This window comes from Spermophilus citellus, assembly GCF_964194105.1.
Source record: "Spermophilus citellus genome assembly, chromosome: 13".
Taxonomy (NCBI): Eukaryota; Metazoa; Chordata; class Mammalia; order Rodentia; family Sciuridae; genus Spermophilus; species Spermophilus citellus.
The window spans coordinates 84,992,946-85,011,826 of NC_138193.1; the positions used below are offsets into that span (position 1 = coordinate 84,992,946).

Here is an 18,881-nt window from a genome sequence, read left to right on the forward strand (position 1 = left end):
GGAGGGGAGTGTCTCTTATTGGAAACTTTAGGAAATTCACTAGCCCTTTTCACGTAGAGATAAGTCAATAACTGTTATGCATTTTGGATGGGTTCTTTAATAAGCCAATTTAGTACTACTTTAATGTTGAGTGGTTCGTACAATATCCTAACAGTTTATATGTTAGGGAGCAGAAGAACCAGCATCAGCTCAAACAAACAGTCTCTTTAAAATCATTTAACTTCATTATGCAAATAATTAATTCCTGTCAACATAGTTAAAATTACCACTTAGAAACACTTATTTTATTGCCATTGGTCCTAACAGAATGACCTACCTAGACTTAATTGGGGGAAGCATTATAAACTATTTATTCCCAGGGGTAAGCTGGTCTTTTGAAGAGAATTTTTATGTTTCCCCAAGGATGTTGATCTGCGAATTTCTCAAACATGATTTGAATCTTCCAGTACTATTAGACAGCTAAAACCTCACCTATTATTTCAGGATAGCCTCATGCATTTACATGGTACCCTTGGTGTAATGAAATGAGCACAGTCTTCTTGTCAGGAAGACAGTAAGGTATATGATAGTTAAGAGCTTTAGTTAAGATCTTGGGGTCAGGACTCATCGCTTAAAAATAAATTTTTTAAAATGTGTTCTACTTAGTTATATATGACATTAAAATGCATTTTGACACAATGTACACAAGCAGAGCACAACTTCTCATTCCTCTGGCTGTACATGGTGCCGAGTCACACCCATACTGTAATCATACATGAATACAAGGTAATAATGTCTGTTTCATTCTACTGTCCTTTCCATCCCTTCATCACTTATTAATGGTGTGACATGTAGCAAGTTATTTAATCACTCTGTGCCAGCAATTTCCTCATTTATAAAATGGAGATGATATTATCTACATGATGGAATAGCTGGAAGAAGTCAGTGAATAAGTACATAAGTGGAGTGCCACGAAAGCTTAGAATGTAACTGATGCTACATGGTGTTCATGTTATTGTCTTAAAGTATAAAAAGAGGAAAATCACCCAGAAACCAAAGTAAAACAGACAAAGTTAAGATTATATTTTCAATAGAACCATGTGCTTTTTGAGCTGTAGAGTCTAAGATCAGGAAGTGCTGGTTTAAATAGATGATTTTATTCTCTAATTGGCATTGCTGACTTAAAAAAAATGATGGGAAAGCAAAACATAGTATAATATAGAATAGCAGTTAATCTTCCCTTTTTCTAACTCTTCTGTACAGAGTCTTCCCCTATTCTCTAATTAAAGTCCAGACTCAGCCAAATTTGGAGTAATGATTAAATTTGTAATATGTTGGAGCTGAGAGATCTTGTCACACAGCCCATGCTTTTCATAGATGAAAAAATAGAGTGCTAAATAACGACTCCTTGAGGCAATCTTACTATTCATTGTTGGCACTGAGACTGGTTCTGCAAATGTCTTTTTGGTAACTAATATTGCCTAGCCCAGGAAGGCCAGATTTAGTCTCAGAGGAAACCTGATTTCATGGATTCTTTCTCATTGCCAGTGATTTTACAAAGAGCAAGGAGCTTTTTTAAGGGGTCTTGGTACAGACCACTTTAAAACAAATACTCTTCTACCACTTCTGTGTTGTTCTGTTACAGCTTATTATAACAAATTTGGACAGAAAATCAAGAGAAGTGGTCAAATATGATTTGACCACTGATAAACTTGCCCCTCTGGGAGCCAGACTTACCCATGAATTTTCTGAAGAGATAATCAGCTTATAATTAAGTTCTAGAGGCCCATTTTATAACAGAGTAGCTATGTTTACTTCTTGAAGAGATTCTGAAACTGAACTCCTGTAGAATAGAGTGCCTGGCATTCTTCTCAATAAGACCTTGCCTGCTCTGCTCTTCAATGTCATTATCATAGTGTACAATAAGAGCTGGATGTATTGACACGATAGTTCCACCTATAATCCCAGGTATTCAGGAGGCTGAGACAGGAGGATCACAAATTCAAAGCCAGTCTGGACAACACAGTTAGATTCTATCTCCAAAGAAACAAAAAGTAAACTAGATAGAGGTTTTCCCTGGAGATTTAAAATTTAAAATAAGTAGTCACATATATTTGATGTATATTGTCTTTGAATATTTGTACATTTCTAAAACAAATCAGTACAGAGCTAGTCTTTATTCTCATTAGAGCTTAATTATTGCTTTTAAGGTAAAGATGATTTTAATTTTAGGTTCCTTCTCAGTGTTTCTTAGCCAGCTATATCTTTTAAGAAAACGCTAAAAAAAATTGAGACATTCCTAAGTTTGAACTCTTCAAACTCAAGTTAAAAAACAACAAATGGTCCTTAAAAATCAGGTTTGTACAGTACGGTTTTATATAGATCAGACATGCTAGTCCTTTGAAATGAAGAGTACTAGTTTAAATGTGCAGTTTATCTCAGAATAATATTTGCAAACCACCATTTATATTATATTACCATTATATTATATTGCCATTGTATTACCATTACACCACCATTTACAAAGTGTTTCATATTGCTTAGTCTACAGAGTACTGTATTGGTTTCTGAAATTGTAAAGATAGGTAAAACCTAGTCCTTCCAAACCTAATAAGCAGTTTGTAATCTAGGAGAAGTAGACACAAGCAACTAATGTGTTAGTTGCAATAATAATTTTGATGTAAAGCACTGAAAGTGCTAAGGATGTCTGATTTGTCGATGTAGAGGAGTCAGAAAGCTGTGTGAATAAAGTACTTCCCAAATGTTTCTCAAAAAAATTAAAAAAAAAAAAGATTGGTAAGCATTTATGTTTGTAGAAAACCACAAACTTTGGCAAAGAAAATGCATTCATGAAAAAAAAATTATGAAATATTCAGGAGACAGCTTATATTCTCATAGTAGAGCCTGTGGGTATAGGTGCAGTAATAGGTAAGGCTAGGGAGATTAGGTGAAAAGGATCCTTTTAAGCCTTAATAAAGACCTAGAAGATTTGAGCAAACTTATTCAAAGATTTTAACAGGAAGTTTATGTATTCTATGGAAGATGGACTTGGACTTGGGGTAAGGGATTGAGATAGGAGTTTAGTCAAATTTATTACAGTACCTTTGTTATAGTAATCCAAGAAAGAGATGGTGGTCTAGAGTTATATAAAACCAGAAGGTTTGGGTGTTTTTTTTTTTTTTTTAGCGCTTTTTTTTGGACACGATAGCATTATTTTATTTATTTATTTTTATGTGGTGCTGAGGATCGAACCCAGTGCCTCACACATGCCAGGCAAGTGCTCTACCACTGAGCCACAACCATAGCCCGGTTTGGGTGGTTTCGTTTGTTTGTTTTGTTCCTAGAACCAGAGACAGGACTGGGAAGGGAAATAGCAGAATCTTAACTGGAATGTGTTTATAATTGCCTTTTGAATGTTTGAAATATAAAAATGAAGTTTACAGTTAAGTCATTATTTGTACTCAGCTACATCTTTTGTTTGTTTTTAATTAATTTGGGGAGTACTGGGGATTGAACCCAGAGATTGTAACTGTGCCATATCCCCAGCCCTTTTTATTTTTAGATTTTGAGATAGGATCTCACTAAATTGCTGAGGCTGGCCTCAAACTTGTAATCCTCCTGCCTTGGCCTTCTGAGTCACTGAGATTACAGATATGTGCCAACACACCTGTCAAGTTGGGTTATTTCTTTGCCTGCAACTGCAATGCTAAGGGCTGTTACAACTACATGATGGCCATTGGCTGAGCACAAAAAGCAATAAATAGGTCAACATGTAATATCTTAATACCTAATGTGAATGAGTTTCAACAACTCCACTGTAAGAATATCCAGACTCAGCAATTTAGCTAATTTTAAGGGTTTTATCTTGTTTTTCAGCTGCGTGTTAATCTGGAAATGTTTCATTGTACTTCTTTCACATCTCAGTTGTAATACTTACTGGCTTTTAGCCTTGTATTTGTGGTCGTCAGCCTTAGCATCAATACCATGGAGTATGCAGGAAACAAAATTCTGGCAAGTCACTGAGGTTCCAGATGTGCACCACTGTGCCTGGCTCAGTTACCTTTTTTGAAGGAAATTTTTAATTTTGAAATATTTTAGATTTACAGAAAAGTTGCAGAAATAGTACAGTTCTCTGTGTATATCCACCATTCACCTTTCCTTAATATTAACGTCTACAACTAAGGTCCATTTGTCAAAACCAAGAAAGTAACATCAGCACAATACTACTAGCTAAACTGAGATACTATATATGGATTTCATCAGTTTTCTGCTACTATCTGTTCTTTGAGGTTTTGAGAGAATTGGGACTTTAGAAAATATTATTAGGCTATATTGAGGGTTGTTAGGTAGAATTACAAAGAATTAGGTCACTTTGTATCCCCTAAGGGCAGAGCTGCCTCTCTGAGAGAAGGGAAGCACCGTTACTTATATCTTTTTGAAATGCAGTAAAGTTTTATATATCTGTTTAGAAATAAACCAAACATTTTGTTTTGTTTTTATTTTTGTTTTGGTCCTGGGGACTGAGCCTTGGGTGCTCTACTGCTGAGCTACATCTTCATCCCTTTTTAAATTTCAGGACAGGATCTTGCTTACTTGCTAAGGCTGACCTCGAATTTGCCATCCTCCTGCCTCAGCCTCCCAAGTTACTGGGGTTATAGGCACTCATTACCAGGCTGAACCAAAACATTTTTAAATTTGGCTCACAGTTAAATAGTTAATCCTGTGTTAAAATATCTGTTACGTAGTGATGAACTTTTCTCTTATTTTTTTATACTGATGGTTTAGGTAGAAGTTGGATTATTTTGGTAAATATAGTGGAGTAGCCACTGGTGAGTACCTTAGTCAGCAAGAAAAAACACAGTATAGGACAGGGACCAGGGGACTCTGTGTAAGATAGACACTTCAAGTGAATTTGGTAAGCCAGTTTCTGGCAGACATACACAATTGCTGATTCCTAGTGTTCTTGGTCAGTTTGTTTTACTTTTTAAACTTTGCTGTTTTCAAGGGAAAATTAAACAAATCATGTTTAGTTTGTTCAGTCAGTTTTAAGTCTGTATTGAGTTTCACAATGTAAGAAAATTAAAAAGTGTGTTTTAGAAATAGGACTTCTAGATCAATGAGATAGCTATTAGAAGTTTGGTCCTTCTGTTCTTTAAGAAACATGGAACTGAAGGTTAGAAGTGGACTCCCTTCCCTGCACACCTGTACTTAGTTTTCTGTTCTTTGTAAGAAAGATATGTTTAAAAAAAAAAAAAAAGAATTCTAGAGATTTGTTGGGTCAGGAAATTAATACTGTTACATTGAAAATTTACCTAAGTGGTTAATTTTATTCCAATTCAGATACAGAGGGACAAAGATTTTATAATTTGTTCTCCTGCATGAAACAGACCGATTGACTTAAAGTTCTCTCCCGTTTAAATAGATGGCTTGTGAGTGACCAAATGCAAAAGCAGACTTATCGTCACAATAGAGACATTCCTAGAACAGATGGAGTCATCTTTCTAATAGATTCTGATCATTCAAGTATTTTCAGACTTCAACTAAATAGAATGTTATGAAGATAAAATATTTTAAGTATCTTAAAAAATAAACTAGTAAGTAGTAATATGTAATTGTGATTTTTCCCCTCTTTCTGTAAGCTGGAAAGTTATTTTACATAGAATGAATAGAAAACTGTATATTTAAGCAAGTGGAGAGAGAACAGAAACTAATTTTTAGTGTAAAACTATTTAATTGTAAAATATTTAAGAAATAAGCAGAAAACTCCTTTATGGTGTTCATTTTCTCTACCAAGGAGAATTGTTTTCAAACTGGAAAGTAGGAAAGCATTATTAAGGTGGAATTGAAGCATAGGATGTGTGAGGAGATAATTATAGAACAACTAGACACTTCAAGTGAATTTAAGTTTTTAGATTTATATAAATTGTATCTCATTATACTGAAACTGTAGCAAATGTGATTGTGACATCCACTATCAGTGAATGTCTTTTGACAAATAGGTGTCAGAGATTAGATATCAGCAGCAACCAATTTTCAAAGGAGGGGGAAAGGTGATTTATAGAAAATTACAGGCTATCAAATTTGATGTCTGTCATCATTCCCCAGCCAACATCTAGGATGAGTTTTTAATCAGATAATTAGTATTTATAAGAAAGAAGTGATTAGCATGAATTCGATGAAAAATCATGTTAGCACAATCCCATCTCACTTATCTTTTTTCTTAAAAAAGAAAAATAATTTTATTTATTTTTATCGTCATCGAGTTCATGGAGCAATTTCAGACAACTTACATAAGTATACTATAAGACAACTTACAGCAGGAATAGAAAGCAACTTACATTTATGCAGTATTCCAAGTTCTTTACTATGTAATTTACATGTTATCTCATTTAATCTTGAGCAGACCCCAAGACAGTCATTCAGCCTGCTTTTTTTAAGTATCTCAAAGAGCTTTTATTTCTGTTCATTATATCTTCTGATATTTACCATATTTAGAAATTAAGACAGAAAATTTTAAAACTTAATCCATAAGCACATACTGCAGGCAGAGATGACATCATCGTACTTCAGCTCCTGTGAAACTCCACTGCACTCTCATAAGAGAAAGTATAAAGGGAACACGATTTCTTAGTATCATTATGAAACAGTTTTGACCTTGCTATTCCCCTGGGTCTCAGAGTACCCCAGACCACACTGTGAACCAGTACTCTAGAGAGGATTCAGCTAAAGAGGCCAGGCTATAGAATACTGCATTCCAGATACCAGCTTGGAGCTGGAGTATTATCCCAAAGCATATTGGTTGATGGGCCTGCCAGATTGGAAGTCATCTGCATAGTAAGAGAGTTATATTGTATGTGTGTGTGTGTGTGGGGGGTGTCCAATTAGGATACTTAACAGTGTTAACTCACTGCCACAAAGGCATGGATCAAACATGATGTAAACATGTATCACAATGTCTGTGCCGAAGCATATTTCCGTCTTATACTACCAGAACTAATAAGAGCATGCCAGAAGCAAAGGGATATGAGTCAGAACTCCCCCCCCCTTTTTTTAATAGGATGAGATTTTAACAAATAAAGACAAGTCCTATCCTTAGTTTCCGTGAAGCAGATATACAAATAAGAAGCTGGAAAGAAAACTGATCTGACTGCTGTTTATATAGAAAAGATTTTTCAGTTAACTACAAACTGTAAATCAGCAGTTCAGTTTAGTTGCTTCAAGAAATTGAAGACAGTCCTCAGCCAAGTTAATAGAAGTAGAGTGTTCAAATAAAGCCGATAATTGGTAGTCTGGGGGATTTAAACTTTAGTGTAGCAACCACTAGTCACAAGTACATTCTTCCTTTTGGATAAAACACATGTCTGCCAGCCCCAGACCTCCATTCAGCATTCTTAAGGCAGGCCTCCTTTCAGATGGCTCATGTTTATGTGGGTCATATCTCTTGATGTTTGCCATATTAGAAACCGCCAACAAGAAATTTTTATGTCAGCTATAATGATTCCATTTCATTGGACATGGTCCACCTGTGAATTACAGATCTTATATCACTTTAGATGTATATTTTTTAGGCTTTAATCTCTTCAGCTTTACCTTCTAGGTACATGGCACCTTGTACTCCATATTCTACAGTTAGCTGACCTTTGCACTCATATATTTTGTGTTCCCTTGCTGTATGCTGCATAGACCACCACACTCAGCCATGTTAGGTCACCTCTTAGGTCTGGCTAATCCAACCTTCATCACCATATCTGACCCCCTGCAAGCATTTCAGCAACTCTAGATTTTAATACACTGTTCATGCAAAGCTGAGAGTAGCACTTGTTTCTGTGTACCACATTTTTAGAGAGATTGACAAATAGGAGACCAGATGAAGATAACTATATGGCAGAGTCTACAAACCAAGCATTATTTCACAATGTGACCTCAGCCTATTCTAGCTCATTTCTGACCCTTATCCTTTCTGACAGCCTTTGTTCAACTCACATTAAATTATCTAGTCTTTTATATGTGACATCTTTCAAGTTTTCATTCTTTTGCATAGATTCCTTCCCTGTAATTCTCTGGTGAATTCCTACTTTATTCTCAAGATCCAATCCAATTGTAATCTCCTCCCAAAACCTTCTCTTGATTTTCCTGGGTATTTTCATCTTTGGGTTTTTACCGAACTTAATACATGCCTAGATTATTCATTAATCAAATCAAAGTTCAGCAGACTTTTTCTCTGAAGAGTCATATAGTAAATATTTTAGGCTCTATGAGCCACATGATCTCCATCATAGCTCTCCTGTTGTTTTGCTATGAAAGCAGCCTAGACTGTTTGTGGGCACCAAAATGTGAATTTCTTAAAATTGTCATGTCAAGAAATGTTCTTCTTTTGATTTTTTTCCCAACCATTTAAAAATATTTTTTATTATTTTTTAAAATTTATGTGAGACAGCAGAATGCATTATAATTTTTATTACACATATAGAGAACAATTTTTCAGAGAACAATTTTTCATATATCTCTGGTTGTATACAAAGTAGTACACAATGGCACACACCTGTAATCCTAGTAGCTCAAGGCTGAGGCAGGAGGATCACAGGTTCAAAGCCAGCCTCAACAAAAGTGAGGCCCTAAGCAACTTAGCGAGATTCTGTCTCTAAATAAAACACAAAATGGAGCTGAGAATGTGGCTCAGTGGTTGAGTGGCCCTGAGTTCAATCCCCAGTTCCAAAACAAACTACTCGTAGTTCCAAAACTATAGAATCAGGCAGCAGACCAGATTTAGTCCATTGCTGGTATTTTGCAGACTCCTAATCTAATTGATTTGTTTATTCTTTCAGTCATTCATGCATTGGTTCATTTATGGAAAAATATTCATTTGGTGGATATTCTAGGCACCATGAAGGCATTGGAGAGAAAGTCAGATATGTTATTAAAGTAGAAGCTTTCTTTTGCATTAGACAGCGCTTGCTGAGTTCAGAGACTTTTTATTCCATCTCTGCCCCTGAAAGTGGTACATTTTCAAGGGCAGTTTAAGTAAAGAGTGATGAAACAAAGGAATAAGCTATATAAATCAATCCTAATTATTTCCCCTATGACTATATTATTATAACTTAGAATGTGAGTCTGAGAGACAAATGCTATAGAAAGACAAGGATCAATTTGAACAGATTATTTTGGGAAGATCATTGTTGAATCTGGATGTGATGTTAACTACATTTTGCCTATTGATGAGAATGCTGTCATTTTTCTTGGTCTAGGGATATAGCTCAGTTGGTAGAGTGCTTGCCTAGCATTCACAAGGCCCTGGGTTCAATCCCTAGCACCACCCAAAAAAAAAGATCTATTGTCATTTTCTATGATGAATGTGGGTAAATGCATATAGACTGTCGGGGAGGGGAGGTTTTTAACCAAGGGATATCTCTTTGTGTGGATATGCCTGGTGACAGCTTTATATCCAGGTGTATTTTAAATATTAAAACCTCTGGGGGCTGGAGTTGTAGCTTAGTGGTAGAGCACTTGCCTAGCATGTGTGAGGTATTGGGTTCGATTCTTAATACCACATTTAAATAAATAAAATAAAGGCGCATCAACAATAAAAAAATTAAAAGTAAAACCGTGGGTTGAATTATAGCAACATTATCATTTACTCATTGAGGTTAATTAGCTCAGGTTAAAGAAAGCACATTGCATCTTAAAGATAGGTTAAAGATAGCACATTGCATTTATGTGATTTTTCCAAGGTTTACAACTTTAGGAGACTTATTATTACGGACAGTTTTAATTATGAAGATCTGACACATGCCTCTTTTCTCTTTGCAGGCGAGATAAACTATGGATTTGCATGGAATTTTGTGGAGGTGGTTCTTTACAGGATATTTATCATGGTGAGACCAAAGTTATATTTTTATAGGTATGAAGTAGAATTTCTTAACATAGATGGTTACAACATTCAAATATCAATATTGTATTAGGGAAAGAGCTATGTTTTATCAGTATGTTGATTGGGCACATACACAGGTATTTAAGATATATATGAATGAAAGGAGTATTTATAAGTTGGAAGGTTGTATGCATTTAAATTATTTTCTAGTTTTGAAGAAGGCACATTATTTTTAGTTCAAAATTTTAAACTCAGGCCTTGTACAAATGTAGAAGACTTGAGACATACCAAACCAGTAGAATATCCAATAGATAAATAAGTGTTGGCTCTTCTGTGTTTTGGTAGCATCAATTAAATGTTTATTCTCTTAGGATCAAAGTCTGACAAATTCCAAAGTGATTAAAACATTTTTCATTGAGATTAATGGCATTTATGAAGGAGACTTGTAAAGTAAAATAAGCAGCATTTATTGTCTTTTTCTACCCTGATTGTGTCAGTTTCTTGTCACAGACTGTGAAGTAGACTTACTCTATTCAAAAAGGGGTACTTTTTGATTTAATGTGAAATAAAATAGTATCTTAATTCAAGCAATCTTGGGGAAAATAAAGATCTCATTTTTTTCATATAGAATGTGGGCCTATGTTTCCCAGTGTGGGGTCTCTTAAGTGATTGAAGAGGCTAATTTTAATAATGCAGATGGTGAAAGACCATTTGGATAGGGATTTTACTGTTTTTTTTTTTTATATTTTTGTATTTCACTGTGTCTTCTTGGTGTAGGTTGGTTTTGCTGGACATAAAGATTGACAAAATAGTGTACATGTTTTTTTTTTCTCCCTCTTTTATATAATAGGGTCTTAATGTACTACTAACCACAATTGAACTAGGAAGAAGGAAATGACGAATTCTCTGAAATCAAAAACTTCATGAGAAAAATGGGCCTTAAGTTGGTCCTGAAACAATAGATAATCTTTGAGTAGAAAGAATAGGAAGCGTGTTCTAGGGGGTGAAACCACTGTGTAGCCAGCCACAGGGAGGTGTGACTCGTGACTCGGGAGAGCACTCTTGTTTATCTGGGAGTGTGTATGGGGAGCCTGAAGAGCCCAGGAATGTTTCTTCTTTATGAAGAAATATTTATTTCTTTTCTAAGGATATTTTTATTATATTTTTATGATTGTTCTTTAAAATGTTTGAACATTTTTTCTTTTTTTATGAGTGACATTTTGATTTCAAAGATTTAGAGATAATCGAAAGAGATTTGACATTAATTTACATTGCAGAACAAACAGTATTTCTAGAAGCTTGTGATTTCCATATACTCTAAATAAAAAAGCTATTCCCCCTTCTTTGTCTTAATGTGGATTAATTTCTCTACTGTTGTTTCACCAACTTGCTGATTAAATTTTTTTTTCTTAAGGTTTTTTTCAACAAGATCTTAATGGTCAACTCTTCCAATGTTTGCCTCAACTCTCCCCCACCCCCATATTTTTTATTGATACATTAGAGTTGTACATAATGGTGTGATTTGTTGTTACATATTAATACATGCACACAATGTAAAAATACTATTTGGCCAATTTGCCTCCCCAGCACTTCCGAGTCCCTAACTTTCAACAGATAGTTTAAGTGGGCATAACATTGTTATTAGCAAGTATTTTCCTTCAGCCTTTTGAAGATTTTAGACAGTTATCCTCTAGCTTCTTTAATTTTTGGGACCTTATGTGTTTCTGATTATTAATCCTTGGCAGAAATCTCTGCTCTTCTCTTCTTGCTTTTAAAATTTCTCTTCATTTCTAGTGTTTCTTGTGTCTAAGTGTGGGTTTACTTTTACTTTTTTTACTTAGGACTTCATGTACTTCTGAGAACTTAGCTCTTTCATTAGATCTGGACAATTTTCTTTTTTTTTTTTTTTAATATTTAAGTTCTCGGTGGACACAACATCTTTGTTGGTATGTGGTGCTGAGGATCGAATCCGGGCCGCACGCATGCCAGGCGAGCGCGCTACCGCTTGAGCCACATCCCCAGCCCCAAGATCTGGACAATTTTCAATTATTATATCTTCAAATATTTTCTTCCCTGGTCTCTGCTATTTTTTCTGGAATTTCAGTTAGATACACATTGCATTTTCTATGTCTCTTGTTTACACTGATCAACAACTGGATTAGTGGAAAAAGCGATAGTTTCATGGTATCTTGGATATTCTCAAACATGCATACTGGGAATTCACATGCTTTTACAAAACCACACATTCTTTTTCTGTGTTCACTCTTTTGTTCTGCACCAAAGGGTTGGTCAAAAAGTAGTATACATTCCACAAGGGATTACTTCACAGCAGTGTGCATTGCTCTATGAGCAGTCTATAATGCTGTAAATTTATGTCGTCACATAGGACATGTTTCTTAATTTGTTTCTGTATCTCTCCTCTCCTCCTTATCACATTTTCATTACATTAGGAGAAGTGTAATATTCTGGATTTCTGGATTTGGTATAAGAGAAATTTCTTCCTTTTCAAAACCCTAGTGCTTATGAGGTTTTTGTTGGGGTTTTTTGCAGGTGTATAAGACAAAATTAAAACACATATTTTGATCTGTCATTTTGCAAAGATCAACCCTTTTGGGGGTTTCAAACCTGGTTTTTTTGCCACATTATTTTTGCACTAAGCCAATTTTTATATTTTATTTTACTGCCCTTTAATTCTATCTTTATTCCATATAATTTCTTAAAAAATTTAAGTCTTCTTAAATGGGAAAATATTTTTGTTATCTATTGGTTTATGACAAATGACCCAAAGTTTGACAGCTTTTACAACGTTTCTGTGGGTCATTTGGGTGCTTGTAACTCATGGTTTCGCATGAGACTGACTAGGGCAGGAGGATTTCTTTCAGGATGGTGCATTTACTTGATTATTGGCAGAGGCTTCTAGTCCTTGCTGGCTATTGGCAGGCAGTTCCTCCCCATGTGGATCTTACCCCACAGCACTTGTGTGGCCATATGTGGCATCCCCTGGACAAGTGAGTATAGGGAGAACAAGAAGGAGACTGCAAAGCCTTTTATGACATAGTCTCAGAAGTCGAACGCTGTTGCTTCTGTTGCATTGTAATTTGTATTCTGTTCTTTAGAAATAAGTCAAATAAGTGCAGCCCAGGCTCCAGAAGGGAATCAAGTTTCAACTCTTGCAAGAGGAAATGTCAAGGAGTTCATAGAGTTGTATTCAACCATCTTAGGAGGGTGCATATTTTGAATTTATGTTTTCTTCCCCACAAGCTCCTTCTCTCCTTTAACTTTTCTGCGAACTGTAGTCAACATTAGACCCTTTTCTGCTCCGGCATGATAAGCTTTCTCTATTTTTCTGCTGAATTATTTTCTCTTTAATATTGTCCTTTAACAACTTTCTCCCATTCTGTTATATCATTTATAGTTAATTGCTTTCTCACTTATTTTATAATTTTAGATTTTGAAGTCATCTTTAGTGGACTTTTTCAGTGGGAATTCCATATAACTTCTGAGAGTATACATCTTTCCAGAGTTTTTTCCTGGGACCTCAGGAGCTCATTGTTTTCAGTATATGTTTGAACCTTAACTGTGGGTGAACAGGCCTGTGATGACATGTTTCCTCCTATCCAGGTCCCTGCCATGACAGCCAGAATCCCTACTCGTCTCCTGTGCTTGTCTGTTGTTTTAATGAGAATGTGGTCCTTTGAGGGCCCTGGCCTTTTGTGGGTTTTTGTTGTGACTCTGCCTTGTCTTCTGTGCCCGGATAGAGGATTAAACTAAATTATAAGTTTAATGATTTAGTTAATACAGGCTGTCCCTGAAGTCATAGCTAGACTATTCTCTCACAGTTTTACTTAATTTTCTTTTCCTTTTTGTTTGTGGCTTCTGAAAAAGTCTCTTACTGTTCTTGATCTCAGCTAAGCCTTTGAAAGGTTATCTTAAAAAGTTTTTCTCTGGGGCTGGGGATGTGGCTCAAGCCGTAGCGCGCTTGCCTGGCATGCGTGTGGCCCGGGTTCTATCCTCAGCACCACATACAAATAAAGATGTTGTGTCCGCCAAAAACTAAAAAATAAATATTAAAATTCATTCTCTCTCTCTCTCTCTCTCTCTCTCTCTCTCTCTCTCTCTCTCTCTCTCTCTCACCAAAAAAAAAAGAAAGAAAGAAAGTTTTCTCTGGGTTTTATTTTCAGGTTATTGTGTTTGTCATATTGTAGAAACAAGTCTCAAGGAGGCCTCTTACTGAATGTGAGTGAGCTTAGAAGTCACAGAAATTAATTATATGATTTTTTTTCAGACATGTAAGTCTAGATGTGTCCTCAAAAGAATCTAAGTGAAATAGATTTCTCTTTCCTATAAAATACCACAGCTATTCTAAACATGTTTATAAAACTATAAAGTTACATTTATGTGAGTTAACCATCTAGCAGAGGATTCCATCATTGGGATTTAACTCAATTTTTGGAGTAGTGTCTCTCACCCAATGTATTTCTGTATTTTAAAGTAATTTTAATAGCAAAAAAAGAGAAATTAACTAGATGTCTTCAACACTGGCTATACCTGTCTCAGTCCATCTGTGCTGCTATAACAGAATACCTGACAGTGGATCATTTATAAACAATAGAAATTTATTTCTCTCATAGTCCTAGAGGCTGAGAAATCCAAGATCAAGGTGCTACTAGGTTCCATGTCTGGTGAAGGCTTGCCCTGATAGATGGCACTGTCTAGGTGTCTAGGTAGAAGGGCAAAGAAGGGTTGAACAGTGCTTTGACTCCCATTCATAAGCAAGAAACCCTGGTGGCTTAGTCACCTTCAGTGTCCCATTTCTTAATACCTTTATACTGAAGATTATTTCAGCATGAATCTTGAAGGGACACATGTTTAAACCATAGCTGATTAAGACACAGGAAATACTATGATAAAATTAGGCCATATATATATGCACACACACATGCATACATATATACATATATATAGAAAAGATATTCTTGAGACATAGATAATGTTGGTAAGTGAAATAAGGGCAGGTTTCAAAATGGTGTGTATAATGCAGTGCCATCTTTGCTGATGTGTGCAATGTACACATATAGATCACCCTTGATTTTCAATGATTTGACTTACAATTTTTTGACTTTACAATGATGAGAAAGCCATATACATTGAGAGAAAACTGTTGAATTTTGACTTCTTCCCAAACTAGTGATATATACTATACTGTATATATTCTTGCTTTGGTGGGCAGCAGTAGTGAGCCACAGTTTCCAGTTAGCCATGCAATCACAAGAGTAAACCACTTGCTCTCCACTGTGTACTGTATCACTAAACTGTGGTGTTCATAAGTAATTGCATTGAATACATTTTTTACTTAGGATGTTTTCAACTTAGAATGAGTTTACCAGAATGTAACTCCTTTGTAAGTTATAGATCATGTATTATTAAGATGTCTCAGGCTGGGGTTGTGGCTCAGGGGTAGAGCGCTCACCTCCAATGTGCGAGGCCCTGGGTTCGATCTTCAGCAGCACATAAACATAAATAAATAAAATAAAGATGTTGTGTTCAACTACAACTAAAAAAAATTAATTTTTTTTAAAAGATGTTTCTGCATAAAAGCATCTGGAGCCCTGCACAGTGGCACACACATAACCCAGCTCCTTGGGAGGCTGAAGCAGGAAGATCACAAGTTCTGTGCCAGCTCAGGCAATTTAGTGCCACCCTGTCTCAAAATAAAAATACAAGGGGCTAATCTGAGTGGTGAAGTACTTTCCTGGCCTGCGTGAGGCCCTGGGTTCAATTTATAGCTTTGGGGAAAAAAAGATCATCTTGTAGGTTATAGACCAAACTTATTGGTATTGTTTATTATTGAGTAATATTTGGATAAGAAAGAGGCCTTTGCTTTACAAACTGCTCTACTGATTGGAACTCTTATAGTGAACATATATTAATTTTATAACTACAAAGTTAACACTTTTAGGGAAAATATTGATTTAAAATTAACCATAATACATTTTACACTCAACTACAACAACAACAACAACAAAAAAAAACCCTTTTAATATAAAAACTAGCTAAACCTCTTGGTATTCTTTTAACATTTAGAAGGTGATGTTCAATTAACAAGATATTACAATGAAAATGTGATCAGTCTCAGTGACCATTCATTCCGTAAACAGGGAGCCACTCTTCTGTGCAGGCACTATTCTGAACACTGGAGATACGGCAACGAGCAAATCAGACTAAAAGAAAACAAGAACTCTGCCTTCATGGAGCTCACATCTTATTGGCACCTTTTATGCATATTAAGTTTGTTGCTCAATGGAATTTGTAAGACTTTGTCACTTACTGAAAAAACATGTATCGATTAATCTTATTAATATTAATTTTCTTCTGTTACAGTAACTGGCCCTCTCTCAGAACTGCAGATTGCATATGTAAGCAGAGAAACACTACAGGTAAATCAGATACTAATTAGAATACTCTTGATTAACTTAAATGTTTATTGGGCATCATCTGATACAGTAAGGATGAAATAGTCTAGTTTGGCAAAACATTTTTTAATTGTGATAAATTTATTATATTTCAAGTAAATATTGTAAAGCCTAAATGTGATGATATAACCTAAAATTCAAGCACTATGAATTTGTTGTTTTTTATTTCCTTCTAGTACTAAAGAAAGGCTTGAAAATTAAGCACTGCCATGGGACTCAGTATTCATTTTGATGCTAATTGGATTAAGAAAATTATTTCAAATTATTTATAAAGTTTACTGAAAACTGTCTTAGAAAAATCATTGGTTCCAGTTAAACTTTATTTACCTTTCTCATTTTCTTTATTCTTTGTCTTCTAAGATATTTCATAAGTTAAAGATAACTGGTAGACTTTCTGTAAGGAGTAAATAATATACAGAGATTACTACTTATTTAATCACTTAAAATCCAAAATTATACTCTGTGATAAAATCTTGATCACATTTCTGTTTTTCAAAATTCCAGGGATTATATTATCTTCACAGTAAAGGAAAAATGCACAGAGATATTAAGGTATACATTCTATTTTTAACCTAATAACCTGCTCTTCATTTTTAAATACTCTGATCAAATTATTGAGCAAAATTGTTTTTTATGTTTGATTGTTATCTGAAATATACCATTACTTTAATAAAAGTGAGTGATACTGTTGTTTAATTTTTTATAGTAGTTTTGTTGAGATATAATTTACATACCATAAAATTCCTCCTTTTAAAGGATATAATTCAGTGGACTAATAGTTTAATAGTTCTTGTTAGCTTATTTGTAGTTATTTATTTGTAAAATTCAGATACTTTCCATCAAATTATAGTTTTTTTTAAGAGAGAGAGAATTTTTAATATTTATTTTTTAGTTTTCAGTGGACACAACATCTTATTTTATTTTTATGTGGTGCTGAGGATCGAACCCAGCGTCCCGCCCATGCCAGGCGAGTGCGCTTCTGCTTGAGCCATATCCCCAGCCCTATAGTTTTTTAGTAAGTTTATTAGTGAGCTTCAGTAATAGTAAGGAACTATAATTACTGATATATCAAAATGAATAAATTAAATCTGAGTATTTTCTGATGGTCTTCCTTCAGCTGGCAGAGGAGATCTGCTGCTCTGGACATGCTGAGATTAGCTCAGTGGTAAATTAGGCCCAGTGGCAGGCTACCTGGGGGTATTTCTAAAGCTACTGCCATCTTCCTCATATAGATATTTTCTTTTTTTGTTTGTTTATTTTTTGTCCTCTTTCCTTGTTCATCCTACTTCCTACTTCTTTCTTCCCCTTTTCTATAACATGGAGTTTAACTTTTTTTTTTTTTGATGTTGCTCCTTAGTCTCTGGTGAAAGTCAAAAACTCTCTCCTCAGAAAATGTCCTTATACTCACGCCCTCAAATTTTCCTTGGAATTTCATTGGACTTACAGATCAACTGCTAAGATTCCATGCTTTAGATATCTTTCAAAAGCCACTTAAAAGACACAACAAAGAACTCTGGAGTTCAAATGTAGAAGAGATTACATGAAGAAGAATAAATTAAGGTGCCATGTCATTGGCACTTAGATGATCTGGAAGGATTGATGGATTATTGTGAGAAATGGATGTTGGCATGCATTCCTAGAGAAAAGAAGAATCTGAACAAAAATACACAGGTTAGAAAGTATGTGGCCATTGTAGAGAACATAAAGTCAGTATCGTATTATTGAATAGAGTATATGGAATTAATAGGAGTTGAGGCCGGCTAGAGGATTTGAACTCCATTATGCAGGGACTTTTGTGCCAGACTTGGATAAATTCTGACAGGTACCACTGTCTTTACTCTTGTCTAAGCTACATTATATCTCTCCTGGACTTCTCTAGTAGCCTTCTAACTGGTCTCACTGCTTGCATTCTTGAGTGGTTCTCTGATCACTTTTCTACCGAGTGACCAAAGTGATCTTTTAAAATCAGTTTTCATTCTCTTGCTTATAAACCTCCATTGGTTTCCATCATACTCTATAAAATCCCGGTTCTTTTACCATGACCTGTGAGATTATGAATGATCTGGTCCCTCCATTTCTCTGAGCCCATTTCACAGTCCATTCCTCTTGGTTTTACTCATTCTGTTCCAACCAAACTGAATTTGCTATTCTTGGAATATATGGAGCTCATTCTGGCCCAGTGTTTTTGTATTGATTGTTCCTTTTTCCTGCAACGCTCTTGTACCAGATTTGGGTATGGCAGTGTATCTTACTCCATCAAGATTTTTGCTCTTATTGCATTAGAGAGGGCTTCCTTTCCCTGCTTTGTCTTCAGAGTGCTTATTTCTGCCTGACTTTGAATCACTTGTTAATTCATTCATTCATAGATAAATAGGTAGATTTTCTCTTCCTCCTATTTGGATGTACATTCCATAAGAACTAGAAGTTATTTATCACTATAGGCCCAGAAGTTAAAATAGTACCTCTAGTCACCTCTCAGGGAGAGAGGGCTGGATAGATGAAGGGAAAGATCAAAGGCCATGATGTACATGTTGCATGAGGTAAATTATAACTTACAAAAA

General features: G+C 35.2%; 1 protein-coding gene across 5 annotated transcripts in view; it reads left to right on the forward strand.

The window, feature by feature from the left end:
- Positions 1-18,881, forward strand: part of MAP4K3 (mitogen-activated protein kinase kinase kinase kinase 3) — a 198,672-nt gene that overhangs the window by 104,970 nt on the left and 74,821 nt on the right. For all 5 annotated transcript variants that reach the window (XR_014018527.1, XM_081264490.1, XM_081264487.1 and 2 more), the window contains 3 exons: positions 9,787-9,851; positions 16,229-16,284; positions 16,825-16,872. Coding sequence is in view for 4 of the 5 variants with exons in the window: in XM_081264490.1 (XP_081120616.1) it covers positions 9,787-9,851; positions 16,229-16,284; positions 16,825-16,872 (169 nt within the window). In the remaining variant the exon portion in view is untranslated. The remainder of the gene's footprint in view (positions 1-9,786; positions 9,852-16,228; positions 16,285-16,824; positions 16,873-18,881) is intronic.